The sequence below is a fragment of the Talpa europaea genome (genome assembly GCF_964194135.1).
Source record: "Talpa europaea genome assembly, chromosome: 15".
NCBI classification, from domain to species: Eukaryota; Metazoa; Chordata; class Mammalia; order Eulipotyphla; family Talpidae; genus Talpa; species Talpa europaea.
In genome coordinates, this window is record NC_140083.1 from 56,245,006 (window position 1) to 56,265,591 (window position 20,586).

Here is a 20,586-nt window from a genome sequence, read left to right on the forward strand (position 1 = left end):
AAAGAATACCATCTTACATGGTGATTTGATCTTAGGTGAGTGACAGACATACTGAAAACAGCTCTTATACATTCACTAGGCAAGTAGTTTGGAAAATGCCTCAGTCTTCCAAGTTTGAGGCTGGTGATAGAGCGCCTCCAAGTGGTGCAAAGCAGTAGTACCAATCACATGGCCTCTCCCCAGCCCTGAATACCCGCCTGCCCTCCACAGAGGGACCTTTATTGAAGCTAAGTTGAGGAAGGGATTTGGAATGGCCACCTCTCAGAGACTCTGGAGTGAACTTCCTTCTGTTTGTTCACATGCTGAGACAGCTGCTGCAGCTAGTCTATGAACCACTAAACCCACAAAACTTCCTTACACAAACACACACACACACCCTTTCAATCTTCTCTCTCTCTCTCTCTCTCTCTCTCTCTCACACACACACACACACACACACACACACACACACACACACACACGCTCGCGCGATGTTGATGTTGGCAGGTTGAATAAGAATTCAAATAATGCTCTGGAACTTTCAGCCTTCACTACTAGGAGCAAAATCTCCTTAGTTGTAACCTACATTTGCTGCACTGTTTCCCTACTAAGCTTCACCCTTTCCTCTGTGATTTGTTTTCCCTTATGATTTATTATATCACAGTGACCACTATATATCTGAATATGAATGTTACTAAATCGTGGAGCCAGTAATCCTGGCTTTCAGTGTGTATGTGTGTGTGTGTGTGAATGTGTTTTATGTGAGTCTACGTGAGAGCTTATATACACACACACATATATATATATATTTCCTCCTTTAAAAAATCCTTAGAAGCTGGTGTTGCAAAGTGAAAGCTTCTCTGAGCAAGGGTTTTGGACAATGTATCTCACTGTAAAAATAAGCACATAAAATGCAAAGAATCCCAAATGCAATAGCCATTTGCCCATCTCCTCATATTTCTACAGTGTTGTGTCTAAGTGTCGTGCTGGCTTGAGAAGAGTCTGTGACAAGTCACTGTTTGGAAACACAGTTCTTTCTCCCCAGTGTCACTGGTTAGGCTTCGGGGCGGGGAGCTCCTCTCCTCTTGCCTTCCCTTTCTCTTCCTCTTCTTCCCTGATGGCCTGGATCTGTTCAGAGGGGTGCTGCTGGGCGGGCTGGTCCAAGGACTGGGTTTCTGTGCCTGCCAACCGCTGTTCCTCTTCGATGACTTTCTTCCACATCTTGTGATTCTGCAGGAGGTGCTGGGTTATTTGGCAGTAGATTTTTCTCCTTTTGAAAGTTTTCTTTCCTGAGAAAACACCAATTTAGACCACTTATTTGTGAGCCAGAAAAGGACAGCTATTTCTTTTCACATTATTTACAGGAGGCAACTACCAAAGGGACACATAAATCTATCACTTGATTTATGTGTTGTAACAACGTCATTTTTGAGAATGTAGAAATGAGGTTGGTGGTACTACACATGATTATATTATCTAGACAAACCTGTGCAACCTAGACTACTGGAATAACTTCTTCCCACACCTTGCTTTACTTCATCAGCCAATCCAACTCACAAAAGTCTGCAAGATTGATTTCTTTCAAGCTGGTCTTGATGTTACTTTTCTGTTTTATGTAGACTAAAGAATTCTAAACTCCTCTTAGAGTTCTCCCCCAAGCTGGCACACAGTTTAGTAGTCTTCCTTTTTTTTTTTTTCCAACTTGACCTCTATCTATACTAAACTGTTCCTTTTCTTTCTTCCATACATACATAAAACTCATCTACTTTCAAGCTGGTACTTCCCCTCCTTCTGGAATGTTCTTCTCAGTGACAGAAAGTTCACATCTATTTATTACTTTAAGACTCCAGTCAGATATCACTAAATTCCTCTTCTAAGAATAATATTTCTCTTTTAAACTCACATGGCTCTGTAATATACTTGTCAGAGTAGACTGTGTTTCCTGTCATTCCCTTTCTTATCAGTGTGACCTCTGGTAACTACATAGCTAACATCATTCAGGGGGAGCTGGCCAACGGGCAAGTGTGTGGCCCTGGCCAGGCCAATCACTCCTTCCTTGAGATGTTCCCCACTGGACAGAATGAGTATTGGGCTGAGGCTGGACTGTTCTTCTCCTCTGCATGTGCATCTGGAATGAAGGGCACACAGAGTTCAGCCTCATGAGGAAAGAAGGGTTGAAAGAACAAGCTGTGAGGCAGGTAGTGAGAGACATTAGAAGGACCATGCAGGCATGGAAATTAGTCAACATCATGTTTAAACCCATCATTTTCCTTTTTGTATATACACATGTAAATAGAATTTTCTCACTTGTAACAAGAATGTACTCAATCTTGTTCTCGTATATTCTAGGCATCTGCTACTCTTCTAGGCTATAGGCTCTTTGAGGGCACATTGTAAAGGCTAGTATAGATATTATACATGATGAGGCTCAGCAAGGATGCACTTAATGAATAAATTACATTTTCTTATGCCCAAAGAGTTTGCCATGTCAATATGGAGGCTTTAATTAAGATTTTACAGAATCGCATCCATCTCTTGATTGAGGAATTGGAATGAACCAATTTCAAAAGTAGAAACAGGATAGTTTAAAGATTCTTTGAATTGATATCATCATTTGCTTTTCAGGCATCCAATTCCTTATCTCATAAGTACCTAGTGGGTACCGAGTGTGCCAGGTGCTGGGGCTTCACTGGGAAACAAGTTCGATTAATGTTTGCTAGCTTGATGGACCTTTCACTCTGTGGGGAGCAGTGAACACATAGGCACCATCATACTGAGTCCTACAAAGTCTTTGCAAGATGGAAAAAGACAGGGAAATGACACTAAGGGAGGACATGCCACGGTGATGGTGGCTTGGATTAGGCTGGGAGTAATGGAGATGAATCTTTGTGAGTCAGGACTTGGCAACTGATTAGGTGTAGTGAATAAAGAGGAGGGAAGAATCAAAGACAACCCCAAGCTTTCTGGTCTGAGCAGCTGAGTAGGTAGCTGCAGGATGCTGAGAAAGGGAAAAGCAGATGAAGCACAGACCTGAGGTTATGTGGAACACAATGTGTCTGGGAGCTCTTTGGTGGATAGGTGAAGCAGGCAGCTGCTCTCAGGCTTAGAAGTATGTTCATTTCCAAGCAACCAGAACATAATATAATTCTCAGTATCTTCATGTGAGTGGCCATTTAGGCCAGGAATGTAGAAGTTAGGCTAAGACCCTCTGACTATTACACTGTAAACTTCCTAAAAAGTTTAAAAAGCCCTGAATTTAGTAACTATATAGTAGTTTATTAAATGTATCATGTTCTTTCTAGTCACCCTTCCCAGTAAACAGTGAAAGGTTGATAAGTGGTTAGTAATGGTCAGGAAAGTCTGATTTAATTTAGACTACAATAAAGAGTCAACAACTGAACCAGGATTTACAATGTGTAATCTGGGAGAATGGAGAAATATAGTGAAAGGAGAGACAGAGAGAGAGAGAGAGAGAGAGAGAGAGAGAGAGAAAAGAGAAGGAAGGAAGGAAAGAAGGCAAGGAGGGAAGGAGGAAGGCAGGACGCAGGCAGGGTGCCAATTAACTCTGAGATGTGCCAGAGGAAGCAGACTTCTTGGAGACCATCCTTCAAAATTTTTGTGCAAGTGCTAGTGATTCCTTTAACAGTTTTCTTATAATGAATTGCAGAAATTTCTGGCACTTCACAGGACAATAAGATCAAGTTTTAAAACAGTGCAGAAAAAGAACAGATTAAATGATCTTGAATTAGTTTGGAACCATACCTAACACCTAAGTATACATGGACACATAACAAAATTATTAAACTGAATGAATATCGGAGGAATGGATGCAGGTAGAGGCACAGCAAAAAATATTGAGAACATTTACTGTTTACTGTTTTATTCATGAAATGGTCCAATCAAATTTCAAATCAAACCACTGACCATCTGCCAAATGACATGCAGTTTTCTGAACGCAGGGGCCAGCACACAAATTAGTCTGAGAGGGTGCCTTAAAGGAGTTTATAGTTTGTAGACAGCCAAAAAAGACAAAAACTGGGGTTCATGTGTGATGTTTGATGACACACACACCATATGACCAAGACAGCTGTCTTGTTCCCTGCAGCTCGAGGAAAGTTTAGACAGGTTTCTTCCATTCTAGGGAACTCTGAGCTCACTTTTCTCACAGCATTTACTTTAGAAAATATAACTGCACATTCTGTCTCTGCCCCTCTGCCATACAGATAAATCTCCTCCTACCCGCTAGCCAGTTTCATAACCTAGGAATAGCTTTCTCAGACAGCAGCAAAGTCATCCCTTTAAAACAATCACTGAGTGAAATGGGGCTTCCACTTCTTCAACTGCTCACTTTAGGAGGGGTGGGGGGGTGGGGAGTTGGAAGGGGGGTGGGGATTGGGGTGGACTGACTTCATAAGCACCAATGAGCAAACAGAGATGGGCCATTTATCACTTGGACCATCTACCCTAAGGTCCTCAGTACTTTGTTATTAGCTCACCCTGGTTTTAAACTCTCCTGCCTTTGTTTAAATGGAGCTGAGTTCAAAGTCTTTCCTCTGTTATAATAATCTTGAATAAAGGCTTCCCTGCTGTTTTTAACACGATGCCAATATGAAAAGCTCAACCTGTGGCAGAATAGGTAAGATTTTTCCAGCAGGACCTCTGAGTTGAGATGTAAAGGATGAAAATGAAATTCTGGTTGGATAAGGAGCTGGCCATTCCAGGCAGAGTGAGGGGCAGGCCTCCCAGGCACAAGGGCCTGGGATCTGGTGCAGGACTTGGAATTTCTTCATCTAGATGCTTCTTAACAAGGTCTACAGATATGTATATATATAAATGAAAATGTAAAGAAATGTGAATTCTTCCCATAAAAAATTATCAAAATATATTATTAATACATTCGATTTTTAAAAACAAGTCTTTAAAGCTGTTCTACCAAATTCCTCTACTTGTTTATTACTGATTTGTTTTTATGGTAGTTGGGTACACATCAGCTATCGTTGAGAAAGATTTTCGTGTTAATATATTTTTTTTCACTGAATCCTTCGAATCAAGAGTTACAGATCACCATGGGCTGAGGGGCAGCTTGAATCACAGTATATGAATCCCTCGGTGATTATTGCTCATACACATTCATAGCGGTGCACCCGGAGGAAAACAGCTTACAAAAGCTCAATTTTTCTCCTTTTCCTTTCAGGGCAGTCCCCATGAGAACAGCTGTTCTCTTTTTAATGCTGTTAAACGTTAGCAATAAACCCCTCTGGAATTAAACTGAATAAGGTGACGTAGAAGAAAGTTTGTACCAAATAAATTTGCGTAGATTAGAGTCTGCAGGTGGGCTGGGACATGCCTGTTTCGGGAGCCAAATTGTTCAGCCCTGGAACCTTTTGAAATGAGAACAAAGAGCCTTTCATTGCTCAAATTCTAAATGCAGCTTAGTACTTCATTAGAAACCTCTTAGTTCGCGGTAGGAATCTTTCAGATTTAATTATGAGGTGGGGGAGAAAGCCTTCTTTCCGTAGGATACCATATTGAAACATTTTATTCTGTGTTTCCTGGGAGACCTCCAAGTTTCGCAAATTGCTGAAATTATCAGTGCATATTTAATTTAATTTTTTTCTGAAATCTAAATTTCAGGCTAAGTCAAGCGAACCATCTCATCTCAGTCAATATGGATTCTGAAATTAAAATTACTATGAATCAATAGCAGTGAGCTACAAATGAGGACACTGGGTTCCCTTTCTGGCCCTGCAGTCTTGGGAAGATGCTGAGACCTCTGGCCTTGGACTTGTCATGTGTAAAAGAAGGCAGCTGGGTCGAATGATCACATTTCCCTTCCATTTTAAAATCCCACTACCCCCTGTGGCCAACATTTATCATTTTCCTGGCTAAAATAGTACTGCAAAGATAGATTTTTCAGAAGTTATGGTATCAAGTCATTGCTGACAGATGTCTTAAATTTTTTTTAAAAAATTATTTATTTATACATACGAGAACCGGGGTACAGGCCAGATGTGTGGGAGGGTAATAGGATTCACCGGAGACAGAGCGGGGAACAGAACAGGCAGATGGACTGAAATACATTGCTGAGGGGAGCAGCGGGTGAAACAGGAGAGGTCTGCCACGCCATGTGGGTATCTCGCTGGCCAGCTGGGATTGAACCCATGCTTCACAGCGCTGCGCTCAACTGCCTGTGCCACCAGGGGAAGCCCAGATGTCTTAAATTTTAACAAAGGTAGCCAGTAAGCTTCAGAAGCCAGTAGTAAACAAAATCCACAGAATTCTCATCACTGCATTAGTGAGCTTAACAAACAGGGGAAGTAGAGCAACACATCAAAAATCAGTGTGGCACCCCCTGTAGGAACAGACAGGAACCCAATAGTGGAGATCACGTTTGCAGCTAAAGACTGGGGTGAGGAGTTGCCTGTTCACTTTCTGGTCTGGGCTTCTCAGTTCCTGAAGTCTGGATTAGCTGTGTGTTTTGTCAATGCATTTGAATTCAAATAGCAAGTAGGGCCCATGGGAACAAAATTTTTCCAAGGCTAAACCAAGAACTTGTCCCAGTGCCTTTCTGTGGAAAATGGTATGTGCTTAGTAAACTACCTTCTCTTTGAAAGAAAACAAAGTAAATGAAAATTAGTACATGTTTATTAAATGAACAGATAAATAAATAATCATGAATGGGAAGTCTTAGCTCTTATCTGTGAATTTTAACATCAGCACAAAATGTGTAATGGAACTTATTAAGGATCACAGAAATAGAATAGAATGATTCTGATAGGAGAATACTGAAGGGAAATGACAGATCTGATTTTCTTCCCTATTCTGTACAAAAGTTAACACACAGGACAAAACCCTGACTCGTCAGTCCCGTTAGTCAATAACCACCTCTTTAATTCTGTGCTCTTTAATATGTGTGCTTACAACCGGTTCTTAAAGGAGGTGAGATAGGGCCAGCACTTGTGGCAGAATCTCTTTAGTAGATAGCCCAAATGAACTCAAACATGCATTTCCCGACTATGCTAATAACAGGAAAAAAATGCTCAGAATGTCTTTCCTTGGCAATACTTTTGGTGAGGGTTTTGAAAAATATTAAATTTGTGGTTTACTTTATCTGTGAAGGTAGACAGGAAACACTGCCATAAACACAGCAACAGTACTTGTACAATGTTACTATTAGACTTACGAGTTTTACTAACTGTGCTATTAGTTATTACCCTTTATTTATGGCAGGGGAGACAGCTGAGAATTTAAAGATGTGGATTATGATCTGTTTTTATAGTCAACGTAAATGGACTATGTCGGCTACACAATGCTTTCCAAGTCAACAACCAGAAGTGACCACTTCTCACCGCCACGACTGCCATGACTGGTCTAAAGTCCCAGTCATTTCTCACTTGGGTAATTTCAGCAGCCTCAACTCTTCTCTTTGCTTCTAGCTTTGCTCTCTTCCCAAACTCAAGAATATTCTCAATGCACCAGCAGAAGTCAGTTAAAATGCAAGATGAATCAGTTAACTCTTGTATTCAAAAACCTCTGGGGGGTTGGGAGGAAAAGATATCAAGGGTCCACTGGACTGTGGTGGAGGATCATGGGTGCCCTGGTTGTGGATGTGGTGTGGAAACATGCATCTGAAGAGGTGTGACCCTGTACTCCTAAAACATACAGTGCTGTAAACCAATGTTACCTCAATTAAAAAAAAAAAAAAAAACAACAGTAGACTGAAAAAGAGTCTTAAATAAGTTTGAATGTCAGTTACATATACTTATGTTATTAAAATAACACAGAACAACAAACCTCTATATTCCATTTCTAAATCACTGTAATACTTTGAGGAACAGGCTGCAACTATTTTTTTTAACTTTAGAGAACATACCTTTGTATGAGTATGATAACAGTAAATTCTACAGGCTGTAAGTTATATTATGATGATGTTGGAGACAGGTCCACCCAAAATCAAATACATGTAATTTATAAGAAACATAAACTTTATCTCAATCTAAAGAAAATAGCCCTAAGAGAAATACATTAGAAATAGATTTTATAACTTACTTGGAGATTCATTATTTTCACAGGTTTCCCCTTCATTGGGTGCTGCTTCCTCCTCCTCTTCAGGATCATCAGTGTCCCCTGACTCATCGCTGTCTTCCCCCCATTTCCCTGGCATTAGTCCCGCAGAATCATAGGAGTTGCACAGAGGACCCACGATGTGAGAGATGAAGGATTCCTGAAGATTGGCCAGCTGAGGAGCAGAGCGGTCCATGAAAGGGCTAATGGGTAACCCAAGGCTGGCTTCCTCATCACCCTAGAAATAGGATTGAGCATGGAGAGTTGACTAGGAAGGAAATGACAAGGGAGGTTTGAAATACAAGTCAATATTCACCTGGCATCTGAATTTGCAAGTATACAAGACCCCAGGCACTCACATATGCCCTCCCTCTTTACTTGACTATTGAGTTTCTAGTCAAATCTCTGAGATTCCTATAGAAATACTTCATTGCCAGTGACCACTTTTGAGATGGTAAGGTTTTGGCTTTTGATCAAGGGAAAATATAGGAATGGTTTAGTGTCTTAGTAGATGGTATTTCTGGTCACATCACCATAAATGCTACACCGGGAATAATTATCAAGCAAATTCATAATCTACTGTATTTTCCTTTGGCTGCTAGAATAGTTAAATCACTTATATCTGAAAGTTGTTATCTCTATCTCAGGTTGTGGTTGAATTATCTCTTTTATGATTATATGTCTTCTGACACTCTTATGTTTTAGTAGTACTACTGTGTAAGTGTTTTGATTTTGAAATGTTTCAGTTCATTTTGGAAAAGGTATCAGATTGTAAACCAGAAGTTACCTGGCAAAATTAATGAAGGAAACATACCAAAATATCAACAATGGTTATGCCTCTGTTGTGGAATTATAAGTGGATTGCTCTTTCTCCATATTTCAGGACTGATGATGAATTGAATTATTTCCATGTTGTAGCATACACAGTATTTTATTTCTTTTGTGGTTGAATAATTTTCCAATGTGTGGATATACTACATTTTGTTGATCTATTTGACCACTGATGGTCATTTGAATCGTTTCTGCCTTTTGGCTATATGAATAATGCAGCTGTACAAATTTGTGTAGCTTTGGCAAATAAATGAGCAATCTAATATGGATCATGAGAAACTATTAAGTTAGTTACCTGTTCATAAAACTCATTGACAATCCCCTCTGTCCACTGAAGATGTAGTTCTTTACATTTAGCAGGGCCATTGATATCAGCCAACTTTATACACATCTGACACACCAGTAGGCGATCATTTTCATTGGTCCAATCTATTCCAACATCGTCATTCACCTGTTTGAGCAGCAAAGTTAAAATGTGTTTTGTATGAAACACATTGAAATGAAAATAAAAGTTGAACAGGAGAATAAAAATGATACAATATTTACAGTCTCATGATGTAGCAATTAGAATACCAAGTAATGAGGACTTTTTAAGGTATTTTTAGGTATACAAAGTTATTGGCTACCTAATAGTAAAACAGCTTACTGAAAAAGTACAATAATGGATGGAGAGAATAATTATTAATTATAGAATAGAAAGAAAATACTATTTAAGACTAATATATTTTTGTCACTATTAAAATAATGTAGCTACAAATGATAAATTTTCTTGAATTAATATTTGGGCATTTATGTTTGATGCGTGAAATTTTGCTTCAGAGTTTTGACCTTTGACTTGCAGGTAACTTCTGTTAGTGTACCATGAAGAGGAGAGCAAATTAGAGAACAAACAAAAATGATACTTAGAATGTGATTATTCTGTGCAGCACAAAGTACAATATATACAGGCAGCACCTCAACACTTCGGGTTTCTGGGGTAGGAATGGCTGTCGTATCTGCTCTGATTCAATACGTTATTGCATCTCCTTTGCACATTTGACAAAGAAGAGAGGATCCAATGAGTTTTGTTCTTGCCTGGGGTCCCAAGACATCTTTCAGTGTGCCTATAAATGAGTTACCTTGGCATTCAATTTGGCCACAAAGTCAAAGTGTTTCTTCAGGTCCGTGGCCAATATTGCTTCAATGACAAGGAAACGGAAATGCTTGAATTCCACATGGTCAAGGTTAACTAAGAAGTTATACTCTGGCCGGGACATGAAAAGGTTCCATGCAGCAGCTGCGTGATGATTCTCTAACACTGAGCGATCATTGTAGAGCACCGCCTGGGCAAATAAGAGTGAAAAGTTCAACTTTTTAAGGTAAAATAAAGCCATTAAAATATACAATGCTTTAAAAATCTTTCTTTGTGAACCAGAAATGTAATCTGGTGACAGATAAGAAGAATCACTGTTGCTGTGTATTGACTGTTGATTACTTTTTGTGGGTGAAGTTTCTTTTTGTGTAAGATAAAACTGATTTTCTTGAAACATGATCTGGAACTCTTTTGAGTGAAGACTCCAAGTTGGCTATTATCAGATTTCTTTGCAGGGCACACCTTTGGCCATTAAAAATATGCAATATATTCTCTCACCTTCCCGCGCTTCTGACTGTACCCAGTGCTTGTATAAATAAATAAATAAATAAATCTTAAAAAAATGCAATATACTATTATCTCTAAGCAGTAACTCAGTTACTTTCTACAACTGGAATAAGAATTATCTCCTCTCAGTTCACATACAACCAATAAGGAGGAACAGGATGAGAAGCCCATAATTCAAAATCGTTCTCATCCATCAGCCATAGAAAATAACACTCTTTATATAGTAATTGAAAGTAAATAGTAAATAAATACCTTTTGGACATGCTGAGGGAAGCTACAAAAGCAAAAGAAGTTCCTAAAAAATGCTTTAAGGATAAGTATGGTAAGTAGACGATGGAGAAAAAATAGGTGTAAAGACAAAAGGAAAAAAGACTCAATATTGAGATAAGAAAAATGCATTTTTGTGCAGGAAACACTGAATAGTAAATGATAAAAGGATTTGCATATCATTAGGGAAAAGAATTCTGGTATATGAAGGACATGAGCCTTGTCTAGTAGAGATATTAGGGAAATGGATGCAAGTGGGATAAAAGACAAAAAGCAAACAAGACAAAAGTGTGGGGCCAGATTGGCCTCTAGGTCTTCTCAAAAAAACCCCGACAGAATCTAGGGATATTGAGTGACATGGATCCAGTTGATTGGATCAAAGAGAAGCTTACTGAGTCTAATAGTATAGATGAGAAGCCAAGATATCAATGATCTTTAATATAGATTAAGTTCTGAATTTCTCTAAAGTTATTCTTTTTTTTAGAATACTATGTTTAGGTGAACAAATTCCCTCAAACAAATGAAAATTTTATTTTAATCCCTGCCAACCAATAGAAATGACATAGATAAGACTTATAATTGTTACAATGAATAAACTTCCAAGGAATGGAATTTCTATATAAAGAAATCTAAAACTCTTAAAAATCCAAGAAAGACTTGGTTCTGTAAGCTTTTCAGAAAAGGACTTTTGTGTAGCTTGGCATTTTTTTTTGGTTGAAGAGGTTCATTAATTCAAGTACTCTTTTTCCCTAAGAAGAAAATTGAGAATATATTCCCATGGGTAATAAAACTGCATACCTGCCACTAATATCTTGGAACAAATGCTGATATATTTTCAAAATTAGCATGGTTTCTAAAAATTGTATCCTAGGGCTGAATGTAGTTTGGCTCTTATTTGCTTAGTGCCTGTTATAAGTCACATTTACAAAATTGATTTTCTTCCAAGAAATTTCTAAATTGAATTATTTCTTCTAATCAAAATGGAAAAATTTACCTGAGGAGCACTAGTTGCAACCAGAAAAGCATTAGTCCTTCCTGGATGATCATAGTCATGCATGGCCGCAGCCACATACAATGCCATCAACTCTAAAGCAGGGATATTCCCAGACAGACATCCGTATTTATCATCTGGCACACTGTACATTTTTGAGAACACATATCCCATATGTCCATGTGTAAATCCACTGTCCGAATCTGAGAAGAAAAAAATGAAAGGGATAGAATTTGAAAGCCACTAAACCATGTCGACATCATTTGTCTTGATCTCTTTTTTTAAAAACAACAACAACAACAACAACAACAAACACTCTTCTTCTCCCACTGCCCACAAGGGAGCACAGATGTCTTTAATATCTACCTGAATCACTTGCTGATCCATGGTCATTAATCACAGTCGACAGGCCTGGTATAGGTTGTGTCGTTAGATACCAAACAGCATGTAAGACATCAGTGGCATGGATTCTGTTATGATCTGTGACCAATGCAAAGAACAGGCATTCATTTGTGAACTTTGGGGTCCAAGGACTAACAGTGCCATCTACTGGATAAACAGTCCTAACTTAATACTTCAGTGAAAGTCAGCCAAACATTCTAGGACAAATACTCTTTTATTACGCTTCTATTACGTAGTCATAATATCCATAGTAACAAGAAAAAATATAACACAACATTCGTGATGCATGCAGATAGCTGCAGTGGAAAAATCAGTATGCAGACTCTACCAGAAACCTAACATACCTAGAAAACTCGCTACATGAAACTAATGTAATGTTCATTCTTGTGCCCTTTCCATGCTCATGTGTAAGACTATGCAGAGAACTAGAATAAAAGACCCAAGACATACTTCAACTATGTAACTCCTGATAGTTCACCTCTGATAAATGATACCAAGAGTAGCAAGTGAACACAATACAATACTACTCTTTGGCATCAAACATAAAACACTGTAAAAATACACATCACATAAATACATACATGTGCAAATTACATGAGATTATATCTATAAAACAAACTGTAAAACCAGAATCCACAATGTTCTCTGATGTAGCAATTTTCTTATGGGAACACAGATCTAGGAAATAACTAAAGAGAAAAACAAAAACCTCCCCTATAATAATGAATGGAGTTGAGCCCTTAAGTAAGAAGTGGAAAAATAATATGTGAAACCAAATCCCTTCGTTGTCATGCCATGACCATGGGGAGGGGGGTCCTACTCTGTGGAGTTACGTTTCTATCAAACCAGGATCAAAAAGGCCCAGTGTGCTCTTGGCTGACCTTTCTCTGATACAGCTCTTTGAAGTTTTTCTCTTGTTTATCTGGCCCCTTCTAATACTTTGCTGACTTATGGTAGCTTTATGCCAACTCTGCTAACTTTACACACTTCATTTCTAATGACACAGTTTCCTTCCGATTTTCTTACATTTCTGGCAACTCTTAGGCTGCAGTATTTAAGTGATGACATGTAGCTAAATCTTTAAACACTCTGAGAATTCAGAAGAGGAGCTGGGTGAGAGAATGTTTTCAGAAAAACTCTGAGAAACAGAACTGCTAGGCCCCCAAAGCAGCAAACCTGTGTCACTGCTAGAGATGACCACTGCCACCCTTGAGTGCCCCAAAGGACAATGCCATAAAGATTGGAGATGCCATCTTTGTGCACAGACTACCTCGAGTCATCTAAGACAACTGCATTTTGTGTCTGTAACTGGGTGATGTGTGATGTTGATTGAGCTAGAATTTTCTGGATTTGGGATTGATCTGATTTTATCTCTGCTCTAATATTTATTACCTGTGCAACCTGAATGAGTTGAAACACTCTCGTTTCCTTAACTGAAAAACATAGAGATAACAGTGCCTATTTCATAGTACAATTGTGAGACAATTATGAAAGGAAACACTTCAAGAGCCTAATACCCAAGCTTACAATTAATGAAACTATTACTCACATAAAATACATTATTACTATAGAAGGTAAAGTAGCACAGATCCCTGGTTTTGTCCCCTGAAATCAATGCTAGTTAGTAAGAACGTAATTAAAGAGCTGAAATAAAAGCTATTTTCAAGCCTGTGGGAGGCAGAAGGCAGGGATGACCTGGGAGAGGAAGGAAATGGCAGCCTGGGCAGAGGTACCACTGGGTATAGAGGGGGTTGGGAGTGAGGGTGTGGGTATTGGAGGTGGTAGGCAGGGGTGGTGGAGAGCTCTCCTGTATTAACTTCTTTTCTTTTTTCATTTTGCTGCAACTTGAGAAGACCACTATATGCAAATAATTACTGCACACAGAGAAACCTGTGTAGGTACTACAGCATGACAAGGGTGAGTGGGGGCCCTACACAATGCTGGCAGAGAAAGATGATACCTAGCAGAGGCCAGTTGTAGCTCCCTGCTTCCTATTCTATTCTATTCACCCCCAATAAGGCCCAGTGCCAGAAGGTTTTTAAGGCAATTTTAATAAACTTTCAGTGAACAATCTCATCTAAATAATTTATGGCTGAAAATATAAAAAAAGGAAAGTTGCTAAACTCATGGATGGATTGATGGATAAAAAGACTAAAGAGGGCCTCCCCGGTGGCGCAGCGGTTGAGCGCTGGGTTGCAAAGCTGACCGCAGTCTCTGCAGCGCCGGATCGATCCCCGGCTGCTCCCCGGCCACCGCAGGAGGGTCCCACATGGCGTGCAGACCTCTCCTGCCGCCCGCTGCTCCCCTCAGCAGTGTACCTTGGTCCCTCTGCCTGCTCTGCTCCCTGCTCTGGCTCTGGTGAATTCTCTCACCCTCCCGCGCTTCTGACTGTATCCAGTGCTTGTATAAATAAATTAATTAATCTTTAAAAAAAAATTAGGAAATGTTTAAAAAAAAAAAAGACTAAAGACAGTTCTATGGGAAACAAAGCCGTAGGCTTTTCAGTGTCTGTTCAAAAGCACTGAATGAAATAATCGCTAACCAAACCAAATCCTCTAAAAATAAATATGCCTAATTGTGTTGCGTAGAGGAGACTAACGCGTCACAATGGCTCAGGCAGGATGGAAAATCACCTGTAAGCAGTTGAACATGTTCTTTCAATATTTACTGCGTGTACTAAGTGCAAGGGAGTAACGTGCCAAAGCCTGGCACTGCTGCTACACTCGCCATTAACTCTCTGAGGATCAAGTCAGGAGCAAAGGCTCCCGAAAGAAGCTCGCTAGGTCACCCGAGGGGTCGGATATGCTCAGTGGGTCCTCTCCTCTGGCCACCGCAGGCACTGAGAGAGATAAGGAAAGACCCCAGAGTCATCCTTACTTGATCCCCGTGATCATCCCTCTCTTCATCTCTGTATTTTGGACAAACCCCAAACTCCCTCGGTAATTTACTCACCCCTGCAGCTCCCTCTTGCTCTCCGACAGCCTACGGGCAGCTGACCCAGCCTCTTGCCTATTTCCTGCTGCTGCTTTTTTTAAAATTTTTTTTAAAGATTTATTTATTTATGCATACAGGAGCTGGGGTGTAGGCCAGAGATGCGGGGGGGTGAGAGGATTCACCAGAGACAGAGTGGGGAACAGAACAGGAGGATCTACTGAAATACACTGTTGAGGGGGCAGCAGGCAAGACAGGAGAGGTCTGCTGCGCCATGTGGGTCACCTCCGTGGCCGGGGATCCAACTCGTGCTGCAGTGGCTTCGGATAGCTTCATAGTGTGGCCTATTACCCCCTTGTGCCCCCAGGGAGGCCCCTCCCTCTGCTGTTTTAAGAGACTTTCTCCTGAGCCCCCAAGCACAGAGGTAGCGAGTGTTGTGAGGAGAGGAGAGGCATGTTGTGAAGGTTGGAGTTGCATGTAAAATCAAAATATGTTTAGACCTAAGCTTATTGATTTTCCACTTAAAATTCAGTCTATGCCCCTACTCACCAAGGGACAGGGGAGTATTAAGGAATACACGAAACACTTAAAACATATTCTCCTTTAGAATAGAGCTAATATTTGCATCAGGCCTGTCCTTCCAGCTTGCCTGGTCACCTTGGTATCTAGCTTTATAGTGGTAGGCTCAGCGTGCAGTGATCAAAGCTTGAAGAAGACTGTTCTGATCGCTGTAAGAAATAGGACACCATCACTGGTAGTTTTGAAGTATCCTTCCCACCATTCTCAAACTTGAAGAATAAAAATGAGAGGTGCTAGGAAGAATATATTTTAGAGATGAAAGTCTTTGAAACTAGAGAAAGTGCCTTCCTGAAAAATAGCTTTGCATCCATATGTGGCTATGCCTTGGTGAGTTCCCTTCTTTACTAGTCAAATGCCTAACTAAAAGGGACCATGGAGGACCTAAAGGTTAGATCTCTCTCTGCTATGGAGTATAACCTACACCTGAATTTTTCTAATCTTTTTGAAGAAATAGATTTTGGTATCATACATCTATCAACGAGTTGTGTAAATTTATTATCTTGCCCACTGCTCTGCTAGTCAATGAAATATCTTCTAATTGATCTATTTGTCATCTATGTCTATTTTTAAATCTAGAATCCTCAATGTTTAGTAAGGGTTCTAGTTACAAATTTTAAAACTTTCATTCTTCCCCTCATCTCTTGGAAATTGTTAAATGTGTACTTAGAAATATAATACAACTCAGTTTCTAATATTTTAGTTCATTGCAATATTAATGTTACTCTAACCCATTTTGGGTTATTCTAAGGCTTTTATCTTTTAGTTATGGGCTTACTGAGATAGAGCCATTAAAAATAAAGTTAAAGTAGACATACATCACACTTTTGTATATACTAATTATAATTAATGATAAAGCTTTTAATAAATATCCATATTAGTTAAAATTTACAACCCTACCATCTGCAAGGTTTTATTAGTTAAACATGACCATCGGTTGAAACTTTCCTATAAGAAGATATAAATAGGGCTGCCCTGGTGGAGCAGCAGTTTAGTGCTTGGTTGTGAAGCTGCCCGCAGCATCTGCTGCGCTGGTTCGATCCCTGGCTGCTCCCCGGCCACCGGAGGAGGGTCCCACATGGCCCGCAGACCTCTCCTGCCGCCCGCTGCTCCCCTCAGCAGTGTACTTCAGACCTTCTGCCTGCTCTGCTCCCCGCTCTGGTTCTGGTGAATTCTTTCACCCTCCCGCGCTTCTGACTGTACCCAGTGCTTGTATAAATAAATAAATATATCTTTAAAAAAAAAAAAGAAAAAAAAATATTAAAAAAAAAAAGAAGATATAAATAAATTCCCTTTATGAAAAGCATCTGGGACTTGCTCCCCAAAGATGTTCAGATGGGTTTTTTCCAATATATGTCAAATTGGTGTATGGAACTAAGGCCAATGGGGCCCTGTGGTCCTCAGCAAAACTATTACCTTATGGCCTCCCTGGTGGTGCAAGGGGTTAAGTCTCAGCACTGTGAAGCTATCTGTAGCTACTGTAGCATGAGTTCGATCCCCACGAGGGAGCTAACCCACACGGTGCAGCAGACCTTTCCTGTCTTGCCCACTGCTCCCCTCAGCAGTGTATTTCAGCCTATCTGCCTGTTCTGTTATTCGCTCTGTCTCTGGTGAATCCTCTCATCCCCCACATCTCTGGCCTACACCCAGCTCTTGTATGCATAAATAAATAAATCTTTAAAAAAAAGAAAAAGAAAAACTATTACCTTAAACCCAAAGAATGCAGATTGCCTAGCTTTAGGGACATCTCCAAAAATAACCTTTTTTTAAAGAAACCTATTTTAAGGCAGGTTAAACATCTAGAGGCAAGGTTCTGTCATATGAAGTCATCCCTCCTTGTCATGTGAATCTCCCTCCTCTCTCCTCAACACCCCAGTCCCCTATCCCACTCCTTAGCACAGGATATGAACTCCAGTTTGTTCCATTTACTTTATAATTTACAGCTATGTTATTATTTTCTCCTACTAATCTGTCTGATGTTAATTTGTTGGCATCCCAGCCTGAGAAGAACCCAGAGAGTGGGGGAGTCCTCCCCTGTACCCTGACCCCCAACAATAACAAATTCTTTTCACATGGAACAAAGAATACACTCTTTTTGGAAAAATACCTATCACTATAAAAATGTACTAAGAAAAAGTAAAAATAAATAGTACAACTTAGCATCTGGAAACTTTGTACATTCACATGGTGGTCAGCTTTCCCTATGATTTAATGACCCACTACCAAGGAAAAGTTACTGGTTATATCAAGTTGAACTCAGTGGAACTTGGCTTTAGCTGATTATATCACTAACATGCATTTGGAAATAGTCCATTAATTTGTAAATTCATTCCGGTGACTAGCTGTTCTTTTAGTGTTTTCAGTGGCTTCCTTTCTCTAAGAGTTTATTTCTGTAACTCCTTAACCTTTGAGAAATCACTCACAGTTAAGTCAGTCAGTGGACGCTGGGGAAATGGCATGAAGAAATCTTGCAAGGCTGATCTCAAGGCCTTTCAATCTGTTCCCTTTTCTGTTGTTTTTGTTGTTGTTTTTGTTTTTTTATTATTGTTTTTTAAATTTTATATATTTTTTACATCATTTTTGCATAATGTATGCATTTCATCCTGGTTATAGTCCCCACAGAATTCCCCACCCACCTCGATTTGATCCTCCTCCCTCCTTGTAGTGTGTCTCTGGTTAATAGTTGCTTGTTGATTTTGATTTTTACTTTATTATAATTAGTCTTTTTCCTGGTCCCTTATTTAGGTTTTCTAAATTCCTCCTATGAGTGAGACCATCCAGTATTTTTCAATCTGTTCCCTTTTCATTCCTCTCTCTTCCAATGTCCAGGGACTAGACTTTCCGCTGGGGCTCAAAGCTATTAAGCTCACCTCTCCTCCACCAGGACTGTTCTGCTTTCGTGCCCTGTGGTCCTATGTTCCCAGTCAAATCCCATTTGTAGACTGAATTCTTCATTCTCCTTTCCTATCACACACCATCAGTGGTGCGTTTTCACTGTGGTTGGCCTTTGGAAAACAGTATGTTAACAGTGGTTCACCAGGCTGAAGTAATGACCCCTTCTGGAAACACCTTTGCTTTATCTGCCTCCATATAATTTTTAACACATTGGGTAAATCACCTAGATAAATTTTTTATTAAACTTCAGCTTTTGCAACCATGGATAGACATGGGGTTCTAAAGTCTAAAGCACATAAATGCAAATTTAAAATTTACAAGTTATGATGTGATTTAATAATCCATTCTGAAGACATTCTCCAACATATGTATTATTTGACTGTTTTCCTTTCTATGCATTTATTTCCTAATAGGACTGCCTACTTTTCTACACATTTTCATACTTCCCTGGCCATATTTTCTCCAGTTCCAACATTTTCTAGTTTTTACAACAATTCTGCTGAAAGTTCCAATGATACCTGAAATGTTACATTTTAACATATTAACATCTCTTCTCTGTTCCAATTTCTCTTCATTATAAATGACAAATTTATTCTCAAAGTATTCAAAATAGGTAAGCTTGAACATTTGATAGTATCATTTCCCCTTTGGTCTTCACATTTATCTAATTTTAAAAATGCTTTTAATCATGTTTTCATAACCATTTCCACATGTCTCTTTTTTCAGTATTATTAATTAGACCATCATCTTCCTGTGCCTCTACTTCTAGCCAAGTTCATCTTATACTGAGAAAACTTCAACAGCTAACATTGCAGATGCTGGAACAAAGGTTGAATTCACCAAGTAAAAGAAGCATATTATAAAAGGAACAATCACTTGACCATTTAATTACTCGGCAGACTTTTGTGTGCAAGGACTTACTATGTGCAAGACACTATTATAACCTCTTTACAATTAATCCTTCAGAATTATTGCCTCATTTTATCCTCACAATGTTCCTCTGAAGCAGAGATTATGATCCTCATCATAGGGATTAAAAAATGAAAAGTACAGAGCTGAAGTAAAACCCAGAGCCTCATGCAGCACTAAGTAAAGGGCTCTGGATGCTGACCCAAGCTGTACAGTGCTCTTAATGTGTAAAGCTGTGTGTGTAGCCATGATCTAACACTGCACTTCCTGAGCAAATTCAATAGCATTTGAAAATATTATATCACCACTAAGTTATACTTACAAGGAATTTCCCTGTATCCAATCTCCAAAGCATGAAAATAATTCATGAATTCTCTAACTGGAATTTTAAAAGCTTCAAAGAGACCCATGTCTTCAAAAAGCCTGTATGAGACCTGTAAAAGAAAAAGACAAAAACCCTCAGCAAACATCCCTAGGCGTGTACGCAACATAAGAAGAAAAACGGGTGGAAAGTATACATTCCTTTAATCACATTAATTTACTACCAGCAGAGATACTTATCGGTCTTGGCAATAAACAGGTTGATATGGAAGACCAGAATGTCCCCAGGCCCAGTGGTTTCTGGCCACAAGGATAGAGAGGTACAGAAGAAATGACCAGCCAGTAAAACAGTACATACTCTAGAAATGTAGCAAGGCACTAAATTTTGTGTGCTTTCGATGACTACAGAATAATTCTTCCTAAACTACTGTGTACTATATACCTTAAGCACTAAATAAGTAATAACAGAAAGCTCTAATTTGGACTGATGGTATTGAAAAAATTTCTAGAGGATAAAGGATGCAGAGTTGTACTTTAGTGAAGGATAAAGGAAAAGAATTATGAGGGAGAGGAAAAGGAGTTAAATTTCTATTGCCACTGACTTGAAGTTGATATCAATTCACTAAATTTCATTATATTTTATCACAGGCACTATGTACATATGTACATACATAATATGCACAGTGGTTTCCCCCTCTCCTCCTTATCTATAGTGGATGTGTTCAGGTCTGCCAGTGCATACTTGAAACTGTGGATATTACTGAACCCTATATATACTATG

General features: G+C 39.3%; 1 protein-coding gene across 1 annotated transcript in view; it reads right to left on the reverse strand.

Moving 5' to 3' along the window:
* Window positions 1–1,026: 1,026 nt before the first annotated feature.
* The window catches only part of PDE3A (phosphodiesterase 3A), a gene marked incomplete at both ends in the record, with an annotated part of 284,537 nt that continues 264,977 nt past the window's right edge, over window positions 1,027–20,586 (reverse strand). Inside the window, 7 exons of the mRNA XM_084255033.1 lie at window positions 1,027–1,268; window positions 8,029–8,281; window positions 9,170–9,325; window positions 9,993–10,196; window positions 11,775–11,974; window positions 12,138–12,251; window positions 19,807–19,918. Of these exons, the coding sequence (XP_084111159.1) occupies window positions 1,027–1,268; window positions 8,029–8,281; window positions 9,170–9,325; window positions 9,993–10,196; window positions 11,775–11,974; window positions 12,138–12,251; window positions 19,807–19,918 (1,281 nt within the window). The remainder of the gene's footprint in view (window positions 1,269–8,028; window positions 8,282–9,169; window positions 9,326–9,992; window positions 10,197–11,774; window positions 11,975–12,137; window positions 12,252–19,806; window positions 19,919–20,586) is intronic.